This window comes from Gordionus sp. m RMFG-2023, chromosome 3, assembly GCF_954871325.1.
Source record: "Gordionus sp. m RMFG-2023 chromosome 3, tfGorSpeb1-WG-v2, whole genome shotgun sequence".
NCBI classification, from domain to species: Eukaryota; Metazoa; Nematomorpha; class Gordioida; order Chordodea; family Parachordodidae; genus Gordionus; species Gordionus sp. m RMFG-2023.
In genome coordinates, this window is record NC_088777.1 from 19,015,933 (window position 1) to 19,028,029 (window position 12,097).

General features: G+C 24.7%; 1 protein-coding gene across 2 annotated transcripts; it reads right to left on the reverse strand.

Annotated features, from left to right (window-relative positions):
• Positions 1-270: 270 nt before the first annotated feature.
• LOC135926135 (protein FRA10AC1 homolog) lies at positions 271-11,033 on the reverse strand. Of its 2 annotated transcripts, XM_065461839.1 has the most exons (8): positions 10,950-11,033; positions 10,849-10,907; positions 10,643-10,803; positions 10,570-10,585; positions 10,444-10,524; positions 1,438-1,660; positions 665-1,050; positions 271-450 (listed from the first exon to the last, which is right to left on the reverse strand). In XM_065461839.1, exons 1-8 carry the CDS (start codon positions 10,971-10,973, stop codon positions 408-410), a joined length of 993 nt encoding a protein of 330 aa, XP_065317911.1. In that variant the 5' UTR covers positions 10,974-11,033; the 3' UTR covers positions 271-407. The 2 variants fall into 2 exon arrangements, with proteins under 2 accessions (XP_065317911.1, XP_065317910.1); XM_065461838.1 differs by having other exon boundaries at positions 10,570-10,803.
• Between the last annotated feature and the right edge of the window lie 1,064 nt (positions 11,034-12,097).

Consider the following 12,097-nt stretch of genomic DNA (forward strand, 5'->3'; position numbering starts at 1 on the left):
CATTAAAATTTTAAAACTTTTTGAGTTTTTTAAAAAAGATTTTGGACGTAGCCTAATAAATGTGATTTATTTTTACTGAACTAATTTTATTTTGTTATTCGTATTGGTAAAATACGAATCTAATAATTCGTTTTAGGTATAATTAAATGAATTTAAAATAATCAAATCCATCTTCCTCAATTTTTATATTCTTATATCAATTTAATTTCATACTTGGGTAATATATTACCAACTTTTAAATCAATAAATATTTAGTCTTGAATAAAAAATAAATTGCAAATTAAATAAAATTATAGTGAGTAAAAACAGATAGTTTTTCTGATCAAAGATAAAAATAATCAATTTATAGAATATATTTTTAATATACTCTAAAACATAATTTATTTACAATTATAAATATACTATAATTATAGAAACATATCTTGAAAATATTCGTCAAATTCTTCTTCCCTAAAATAAAAACAAGATTAATGTTAATAAATAAAACGATTTTAGGTTGTTAAAATGTTGACCCTGTTCAGAGAGAAGATTAAATTATTCAAACATAATAATCATGTAGCAATGATCAATATAAGTATATCATCATTGCAGGGTTCAATTTAACATTTTAATAGAAGCGTTGAAAGCAGTTTTAAATGAATATCAAAAAATAAGGTAAAAGAACCTCGATTTTTCAACGTTATCTTTTGTAACCATAGATTTAGCAGTCCAAACGTCATTACCTACTTTGACCTGAGCCACTTTGGAGGTTGAACCATCACCCAAAAGTTCGGTTTTTTGAGTTTCGAAATAGCTCTCAGACTCCATTTCAATTTTATGCGTATCTTTCAATTTTTCCGCATCTATGTTTATTTCCTTATCCTTACTTTTCTTTTTCTTAGTTTTTTTAATTTTGTTTTTGCGATTTATATCATCATTCTCGGTTGATTTCCGCTTGAGGTTCTTGTTAATACTCTTATCATGCAAGTGCTTAAAATTCAACTTGACGGAACATTCGGGGCATAGTCTGGCTTTGACGAGAGCATTTTTCTTCTCATATAAACAGGTGGACTATTTATTTTTATATATGTAACGATTTAATGAAAATTGATAAAAGGTGATGGTATTTTATGATTTATGGTATTCATTAATAAACGACTTTTTTACGATATATATAAATTTTTCACTGGTTTTTTTACTCTTTTCTAATTCCGGTATAATAAAATGCAAAATACTATCATTTTTGTCATAAAATATATGATAAAAAGTTATACCAGTTTTAAAACTATTTCCCCAACATATGTATACTTTATTTCTCAATCTAATACAAAACAAAAAACCGATTGTGAATATAAACTCAAAAGCCTTAAAGTTAAAAAAAAGTTTCCTAATCAATCAATGAGGTCCTGTTTTTGTTATTTCAAAAACATTTTGTATAGTATGATAATTTGATTTTACCTCGTTGACCTCCGAATAGGAGAAATTGACTTCCCAACTAGCCAAATCATTCCCAGTTTTAGTACAAGACTTTTCCCCACATATAAATTGTCCCTTACCACTCAATACTTCTTTCGAGGTTCTCCATCTCATACCAATATTGCTGGTTTGGTATAGGCTCAAATCTACCACGCAATACTCCCTAAATAAACGATCGTAATACTTTTTAGCGACGCGTTTAGCCCTTAAACAATAAATATTATAAAATATCGATTAATGATATGACTTTCTTTAGACGAATAAGGAATATATATTTAAAAAAATTATTTTATTACAGTTATGATATTATTTCTTATACAATCATCAAAAAATAAAATTTGTATACTTTTTATCTCCCTAACACTTATATTTTTGTATAAATAGGGGGGGGGGGGTAGATCTTAAAGTATAAAAATGACCTAAGCATTGTGAAAAATAATTAGTTACCTTTATAGGTTACATTCTTAAAAATTAACTTGTTCCAGTTACATTTTTTTAAAGTAACTAATTATATTTTAGGTAACTAAGAAATTATTTAAATTATTGAATAAAATAATTTTGCAATAAAGAAATTTAAATGATATACAATTTAAATAAAGAAATGATTGCACTGAAAAAAATTAAAAATAAATTAAATTTATTTGTACTGAAATAAAAATATTACAAAATATCTATCTGCACCAAAAAAATATATAAGTAAATACAATAATAGATTAATTTTTATTTGACTTTAACAATAATTTTTAAATTTTATTATTTGGGGAGAAAAGGGGTAGGAGGAGGGGGCGATAAATTTTAATTAACAAGAATTGTGTGTATTAAAAAAATAACAGTATTAAACTAAATAAAAATTCTACCTTATTTTATTATAATTCCTATATAAAATACATTGTATAATTTCAAATCAAATAAATCAATTATATCAAGTATTTTATTTAAAATATTGTCCTCAATATAATCAAATGCCAATTAAATCTTTTGGCCCATAGTGTAAATATAACTTTATTTGCTCGAGTGCAGAGAATGGACCCTCGTATGAGCAAGAATTACTTATAGAATTTTAAATTTTATGATAAGAAAAATTATCACTAAATTTTTTTTTATAATTTCGTTTAAGCATGTCAGTTCAGGAAACTTAAGCATGGCAATGGAAAAAAAATTTTATAGCACGCCGGGTGCACTCCTACCAATGCTACTAAGCTTTAACAGATTAAGCAAATATGAGCGCTTGATGAAAGTGAAACATTATATCTAATAAACAGCAATTTTGAATTAGAGGTAATGAGATTTCGTATATTTATTTATAAAATATAGATAGACTGCTAAATCGTTATTGATTTTATGAGAATTAATGATTTTGTGAGGACGATGAAGACGTGTAGAAACTTATCTTTTATATTATTAAAGTGCCTACAAATTTAACATTAAAAATTCCTGTAACTTTAAAATATTTTGGCAAAAGAATGGTTTCTTAGTTTATTATTTTAAAAGTAAATTTAGAAAAGATTAATAATATTTTATAGTATTATTTTTTTTATCATCTTTATTCAAAACTGATTGCAAAATAGTATATTTTATTTTGCAATAAAATTTTTAAGAGAGTTGGCGCTAAAGCCTTTTATTATAAATGAACATTTTTAAATATTAGGTTTTTAACCGGATAAAAAGTTCTGGGAGGTAAATTATTATAAACATTTTGGGAAAATCGATAGAAATCTTCTTCCCTCTTCAATAGGCTTCTTATTCAAAAACGAATAGGAGTAGTAAATTGTTTTGTTTGAATAAACAATAATTCAAATAAAATGAATAATAAAATCGAATCTTTTCTCATGTCTCTTGTGATAACAAGCCAATCTGATAGGTAATATGATTATAGACACAGACTAATAAAAAGACAATTAAAGAAAGAATATTTAAAAATTTAAATAATAATTCCCGAATTTTTTGAATAAAACAAACCAAAGGTATATAAAAATATGATTACTTTTTTTAATAAATTTTTGTTAAAGGTTAGCATCAATATAAGGAAGAAAATTTCTTATGAAATAATTGGGGTTGATAATCAAGCTGGAAAAATGTCCTCACAAAAGGGAAATATGGAAACATTATGAATACAATATAGATAATGAAAAGATTGTTTACAATCATTGCGAAAACCAAAATGTAAAACTAAAACAAAATTTCCTGTAATAAATCATGACAATAGGTTCCATTCAAACTTTAGCAAAAAAAAGTTGTAATAAAATTGATATTTTTAAAGCATAAATCAACAAATTCTTTATCTAAAAAAACTAATTTTTAAGATGACTTGCTAAAGTTCTTTATTAATGACTTAGTGTTGTTAAAATTACTTTTGAAACATAACTAGTTACAGTTACTAGTTACATTGGCAATAATATAACTAGTTATACTAACATTTTTACAAATGTAACTAGTTATTAGTTACAGTTATTTTTCAAAAGTAACTAGTTACATTATAAGTTACTTTAAACATCATTCATATAAAGCATTTATTTACTGAACGAATTTATTTAATATAAAAAAATTATGATATACAAATTATAATCATTTGTTTAAAAAAATATACAATTTATTTATATAAAAATATAAGTAAACCGAAAAAAATATCGGATAATAGAATATTTATATTTACATCGAATAAAAATATTCTATATATTTGCATTGAAATAAAAAACATATTTTTTTCATAAAAATTTGAGTTTAATAAATGTTTATTTGCTATTAACAACAATTGGATTTCAAAATTTTTATCCAGGAGACGCGCTCGTTTCTCTCCAAAGATGAGCTTCCCTAGACTGAATAAACGCTCTACAGGAGCACTTGATGTAATAACAACATTATATTTAATAAAGAGTATTTTTAAATTTGGAAAATCGTCATATAAAGATAATGTGCTGTTATTGGATTTAATAAAATTTTCAATAAATTCATCATTATCAATAATATTTTGACGCTTTAAATCAAAAAATCCAACTATATCTAATGAGTTTGTTGCGAACATGAGCCATTTGTGTTAGATTCACCGCGAGGTATTAAGGTATTTATTAAATTTAAAATTTCCATCCTTTTTGATCTATTCTTTTCTTGCCTTATCCAAGGCCAATCAGTTTTAAATAGTGGATAAAAAATAGCAGCAATTATGTTATCATTATCATAAAGATCATGAAACCTATATCATTATATTATTAATTTATAAATAATTATTTAATTTAAGTTACCTTTTTTTTATACTAGCTAATATAGCATCTTTTAAAGGTTGACAATATTTTAATTCTTAAACACCTTCCAGCCAGATAAGTATCTATGTTATTGTTTGGGTATAATAACCTAGATACATTTTTTCACCTTCTAGTATATCAATAGCTTTAGCTGTTGGTTGCATAATCTAATTTTTTTAATTGTAAATTATTTATAAGACAATAATTTAAATTTACACTGCAATATTCTTTAATAAAATCACGATCTTGTGATGTAAATCTACACAATTCTAATTCATGACATAATAAATCGAAATCCAAAGGCATTTCATTTATAAATGATAATATTTTAGATAAAGATGTATAAAAAGAACCCCATCTTGTTACAATGGGATATGGCAACTGAGAATGTAATCTCTTTTTAATTTGCTCAGCTGATGGCCCAGATTTGTTTTGTATATTCCACAAACGTTGACATTTAGATATAGCAACCTTATACACTTTCCTATAATCCATATTGTTCAAAAATATTTTATTGGCATCTTGTGTTGCCACTAAGTTTAATGTGTGACAGGAACATCTTCGATGCCTGGGAAGGTAGTAGAAATCATTTATATTATAATTGGTTACCCCAGAGGAAGACATTATATCTTCTATTGAAATGTATTCAATATCTGAATCATTATTTTCCTTTATTTAGATTTATACATACATATTTTTAAAAGTAACTAGTTACTTTTGTCAGTTACAATTGGTAAAAATATAACTAGTTATAGCTACTAGTTACAAATTTTAAAATATAACTAGTTATGACAACACTAATAACTATATATTATTTAAAACTGTAAATTCAAAGGATTTTAAAATTTTATAAAAGATCTTGATATATGTAAAGCTAATATGCTCCAATAATTTTAAATTGAATATGTTTAATACATTTGTAGAGGAACATTTAATAAAATAAATAATATCCCCTAAAAATAATCAGATTAAATTTCCATCTCATATTTGGACAAGCCCAACATAGGTATTTTTTTTAAACATATCACTAGCAATGTTTGGTATAAATTATTATTTTAGTCAAAAAATCTTTGATTTTTCGAAAATATTCTTGCATTTAAAACTTTCTTTTGCCCTTCATGGATAACCAGTGGCCCCTACAACGGGGGAAGGGTCCGAAGCAACTGCTTTTGAGTGGGGGTACTTTTTTTAAAAATTTTCTTTATTATTTAATTCTTTTACTGTTTTGTTACATCCATCATGATCAAGTGATTTCTGGTTTATAAATGTAATAATAAGACTCCCCCCCCCCAGATTACATTTAACAGGTGCTTTTCAATCATAGTTGATGGCAAATATGATGTTTCGAAATCAGAAGCAATAGCTTTGATAGTAAGATATGTTGAAAATAGTGAGACGCCGAAGCCTGTTGAAAGACTGATTGACATATATTGTACGGGAAATACCACAGGTCTCGATATTAAGCATAATATAATATCCAAACTTGGCTCGATGAATTTACCCCTTGAATTTCTAGTTGGGCAAAGTTATGATGGCGCCTCAAACATGAGTGGAAGAATCAATAGTGTGCAGGCCTTGATTATAGCAGAGCGCCAAATGCAGCTTTTATTTGGTGTTATTGTCATCGATTAAATTTAATCATTGTTCAATTATGCCAATCAATTAAAGAACTTCGAAATGTTCTAGGAATACTAGATGAGATTTATATCTATTTTAATGGTGTAAAAAGATATGAGGTACTCAAAAAATGTCAGTGTAATGATCTGAAAAAATCGCAAAGATTTCTACGCATCAAGAATAAATACCACTCGGTAATAGTACCTTATTTATTTAGATTTAACATGTTTTTTTATTTAGAAGCTGGTTATCGTCATATAAAGATATTGTAAATTTTTTTCTACTTTATGATGCCTTGAGGGCAGAAGGATTCTGAAGATCCTGCCACTTCCACTATGGCTGCTATAGTTTTTAGAATAGAAAAATTTGATTTTATCTTATCACTTTGTGTTTTGGATAAAATATTGTTGATAACAAGTTTGGCTTGTACAAAATTGCAAACCATTTCGAAGGATATAGGGTTTGCAATAAATCAAATTCAATTGGCAAAAGATTGCTTGATTAATTTGAGAAGTATAATATAAATTATTGTCTTAATTATTTTTTAATCTAATAGATAATAACACTGAATTTTTGGATGTTTTTTCAAAGGCAAAAGATTTTATGAAGGAGAGAAATCTACCTTTTGATTTTGAAAGTTCTAGACTTCAAACATTACAATCCAAAAAGGAGAGGTATATATACTTTCATCATTAAATATAGAAATTTTTTTTAGCTTTAAAATAGGTGTGTTTTATGCTGCACTCGATTTAATTATTGCAGTTTAACGAAAGATTTAATGATGATTCAATGAAATTTTTACATCGAACATCATTTTTTAAGCCAAATAATGTGGCAGAAAAATCAATTATTAAGGAAGATATCGAGGATATTTGTGAATTTTACAATTTAAATTCAAGTCAAATTTTCGAAGAAATGTTGAAGTTTAGAAATATTTATAAGATGGCCATAATGGGGAATGTAATTATTACTCATGACTTAGAGGTTCAATAATCTAAAGATTTGTCAGATTCTGAGAATTGTAAATTTATTTAATTAAAATATTTTTACCAATACATTATTTAGCTTCTTCTGATGATGATGATAATTCAGGGACTTACGATTCAGATTGGAAAAACTATTCATCTATTTTACCTTATCGTCTACTTTTAAATTTTTCTGCTTTTTCTAATTTAACAATTTTATATAAATATTTATTAACCATTCCTACAACCTCATGTACTGCCGAAAGAGTCATGAGTAAAATTAAATTAATTAAAACAAGACTTCGTAGTACCATGAAAGATTTATTTCTCAATAATTTAACCATATTATCAATGGAAAAAAAATTATTTAAACAATTAAATATTGATAAAATTATAAAATTTTCGCTTTCTCTTCCCCTAATTTATCTAAATTATTAATTTAAAAATAATATTTATAAAGTATATATTCTTTGCATTTTATTTTTATTTATATTAAAAATTGATGCAATAAAATTTATTTTTGAAATTTTGGGTGTCATAAAGTAATTATCATTTTTTTGAGAGGTGGGGTACTTTTCAAGGGGGTATTTTGCTTTATTCGCTCAGAAAGTGTAGGGGCCACTCTGGATAAAACTCAATGATGTATATATACTACTAAATTGGCGATTTATTAATGAAAAATGCACATACATAGGAACCAGCTTAGCATCATTTTGTGCTTTACACTTGACAAATTGTCTTTATTTATCATTAAATGCCGACACGTGCAAACCACAAAATTACGCTGCTGCCGACTCCTACATATGGACATTTTAAATGCATTTAATGAATGAATGACCAATCTAGTTGTGTATATATATAATTGGAATAACCTTAACATGATAAAATTCAATTATTTTCTACCAATAAACGATTGTTGATTGATACTTTAGTTTTTTTTCGATTTTTGATAATTAATCTATATATTTTTTTAACCAACATTTTCTAGATCGCCTTAAAGTGTTAAATATGATTTTACTTTTATTTTTTAATTCACTTATAATTAGATAAGATTTGTAGTTAAGTCAAAAATATAGGTTTATTTTCTATATCCCGTTAATCTAACAGATTTATTAAATCTTAACATTTTAAGATTCCTTTTAAAAAGCTAAACATGATTCTGCATTAATTTATTAAAAATGCGCATAATCATCGAGGATGTGTAGGAATTTACATGGGGATGTGTATTTAGTCATCAAAAAAAAGTTTTTTTTTATATTTTATTAATTTATCAATTTAAAAAAAATAATTAAATAAAAAATTCCTATATCATCTCAATAAGCTAAACACGATTCATATTAATTTTATTAAATTTGAACATCTATATTAGGGAATGCGTAATTTGATTTTAAAAAATTTCTTTTGGATATTTAAATTTTTTTATAAATTAATATTAAATTTTTCTGAATCCCCTCGAAGAGATAAACATTTTATTCTAAATATATTTTTACATTAGAGCCTTTTTAATAGGGAAGATTAGTTACCTGAAATACCCAACTCGTTGAATCTGGAACTCAAGGAATTTTTATATTTGGATGAAATATATTTAAAGTTGAAAAAATGAGTAGGATTAAAGGCTAGAAAGATATGGGCTAGGTTTATTAAAGGTTCGAGAGATATGGGTTAGAGTTAGAATATATTAAAAATGGTTTTTAATAAAAATTTAATAATTAATATTTATTGAAAAATGGTCAAAAGGCAGGGTATGAGATTAAATCCAATTTACTTGAGTTCGTCAATAATCATTTCCAATGATGCGTATTTGTCACGCCTAAAAATGGTTATTTTCGATAATAATAAATCTGTCTTTTTTTAATTTTATAAATTTACAAGTTTTTTAAAAAAATTAGAATTGAATTTTGTAAATTATATTGAAGAGCTAAACACAAATCTATAATAATTATTAAATATGCTCTTCTTCAAAGTTGATCTTAGTTTAGTAATGAAAAAAAATGTTTTTTTACTCATTTATCAGTTTTTATAAATTAACTAAATCATATTTAAGAGAAATGAATAATTTTATTTAAAAAAGGCACTTCTAATAGGGGATTCTTAGTTTCGTCAAAAAAATTAATTTTTAAAACATTTTCTAAATCCTTATGACTCTGTCTATATTCATTTTTTTTAAAATTAGAACCTTTTTAATAGGGGATTTTAGTTTAGTCAAAAATTTTTTTGATATTTTAAATATTTTAAAAAAATATGAATATTAACATTTTCCAAATCCTCTTGAGGAGTTATACATAATTCTACTATTCATTTTTTTAATCTGAGCCTTTTTAATAGGGGATTCTTAGGTATTATTAGTTTAGTCAAAAAAAATATTTTTTAGATATTTTAAGAAAATTTGAATATTAACATTTTCTGAATCCTCTTGAGGAGTTATTATATAATCCCATTATTTTTTTTTAATTTAAGCCTTTTTAATAAGGCATTCTTAGTCTAATCAAAAAAATTATTTTTGATATTTTATAAAATTTAATAAAAAAATACGAATACTTATATTTTCTGACTTCTCTTGAAGAATTAATTATACATGATGCCATATTTATTTTTTAATTTGAGCCTTTTTAATAGGGATTCTTAGTTTAGTCAAAAAATAAAAAAAATTTTTAATATTTAAAAAAGGTTAATATTAACATTTTCTTAATCCTCTTGAGGAGTTATACATGGTTCTATATTTATTATTTTAATTTGAGAATTTCTAATAGGGGATACTTAGTTTTATTTTAAAAAAATGTATTTTTAACATTTTCAGAATCATATTAAAGATATATATGTATCTATTTAATTTTTTCCCAATATTCCACCAAAATATAATTTTGAATTACTTTTAACATTTTCTAAATCATATTAAAGATATTTTAATATTTTTAACAATATTTAATAATTAGCAAAATTTCTTATTTTAGTCATGAAAAAAAATGTTTTTATACTAATTTACCAGTTTTTTTAAATGAAAAAAAAAACATTTTCTAAATTTTTTTGAAGAGCGGAATCCATATTATTTTTATATAATATATGCTTCTTTAATAGGGGATTTTTAGTTTATAGGGATTCCCATTTTAATCATGCCCAATGCTAATAATAATAAAATATGTTTAAAAAAAATTATATATTATAAAAACCATGTGTCTGCTTTATCAGTTTCATTCCAAATAAACTTATGTTCTTCTCTTATAACATCCGACAAATTTTTATTTTTGGATCTATATATTAAATAATCAAAAAATTTATTTTATTATAAGATTCACTGATCTCTTGTTAATTCTTTAATTGAACCACCATAATATGTGATATAATCATTCACCATTTTAACATGTTTACTATATGCATCTAGAGTGTCATAGTTTCGCCTATTGCCTCTTTCTTCTTTATCAATTTTATCAACAAATTCTGAGTGATGAGAAGCACTCTTATAATTAGTCAGTACTGGATAATGGGCAGCAAATTTACTAGCCTTGGTGGCTAAATCATATCGTTTAAGTCTTAATGAAATATAAATATATTTATTAAATAAATAAATTTACCACTTATTATCCTCTTGCTCCCCATCAACGTCTAATTCAGAGCTCAAATCTGAACTCTTAATCTGTATTAAAAATATATATTAAAAGTACTATCCATGACTTACGAATTCCAATTTGTATGAATCCATTCTTTTATATGGTTATAGACTCAAAAAATATGATATCTTACTTATCTTATCTAGGACGTTAGGCATAGACCTGTCCAAAGTGAACGAACGTTAATTATTATTTACTCTACAATTGGCTATTAAATTAATGTATTAATGGTTGCCTAAAAAATAATCACTAAAAAACTATCATTGATAGTTGCAAAATATTTAAGAACTCCCACAATTGTAAGAATATTAAAATCAATGAAATGGTCAATGGTTAGATTTTACAACACGTTAGTCCTTAATTTATATGATGCTAGAACGATTAATAAGTTTGAAAGATTTGTGTAATGATTTTATTATAGGAGCATGTGAAGTCATTTTGTTGGAAGATGATTGTCACCATAAAAGGACTTCACTAGTGTAAGTTTCATTATAAATATCAGCATCAAGATTACAATCTGAACAATTATGTCTATATGATTTTTATGGCATATGGATTAGATGCCGATTAAATTTAGAAAGATTTACTAGTCCTTTTTCATTCGGAATATTAGAAAACATGAAAGTTCGAAAGCATGTTGTATACGCTTTTATATATTTAGACCCTCTATATCAAGTTTTATTGAGTATTGAGTAAAAACAAATGGCTAAAGACCATCCTAAGGATTTATGTATGCAAAACTCCATTATTTACAATATATTGAAGGCTAAATACCTACTGGTTATAGTGATAATAATGATAATGAGAGCAACATTGATAATCTTGAAATTTTAATTTTAGATAGAAAAAAACAAATTAAATTATCATCAGATAGAAAGGAGGATCAAAAAATGCCTATTGCATCTTTAATAAAAAAAGTTCTCAGAAGTTAAAATAATAAATAAGGATACAAATATTTTAAAATTCTGGTATAAAATTCTTCAATATATTCAGATATATATATCTTGTCTATAATCGTCATGGCTGTACCGGCGACACAAATACAATAACTTATGTATTATAAGGATAACTATCTTAGGTAAACGTAGAACGTGAATTTATATATTATCTAATTTACGTGGAAATCTCAAGGAAAATATTTTAGATGATATTATGATTGTGCGATTGAATAAAACATTTAAAATATAAATTATTTCATTTTTAAATTTTTTAAAAT

Bases quoted from the DNA above. Each gene is read 5' to 3' on its own strand.
- LOC135926135 (XM_065461838.1), bottom strand. From the start codon at position 10,973: ATGGATTCATACAAATTGGAATTC. The intron at 1,051-1,437 runs GTAAAATCAAAT...AAAAATAAATAG, and splicing joins CCTATTCGGAGGTCAACGAG to TCCACCTGTTTATATGAGAA. The intron at 451-664 runs GTTCTTTTACCT...TTTTTATTTTAG, and splicing joins GATAACGTTGAAAAATCGAG to GGAAGAAGAATTTGACGAAT.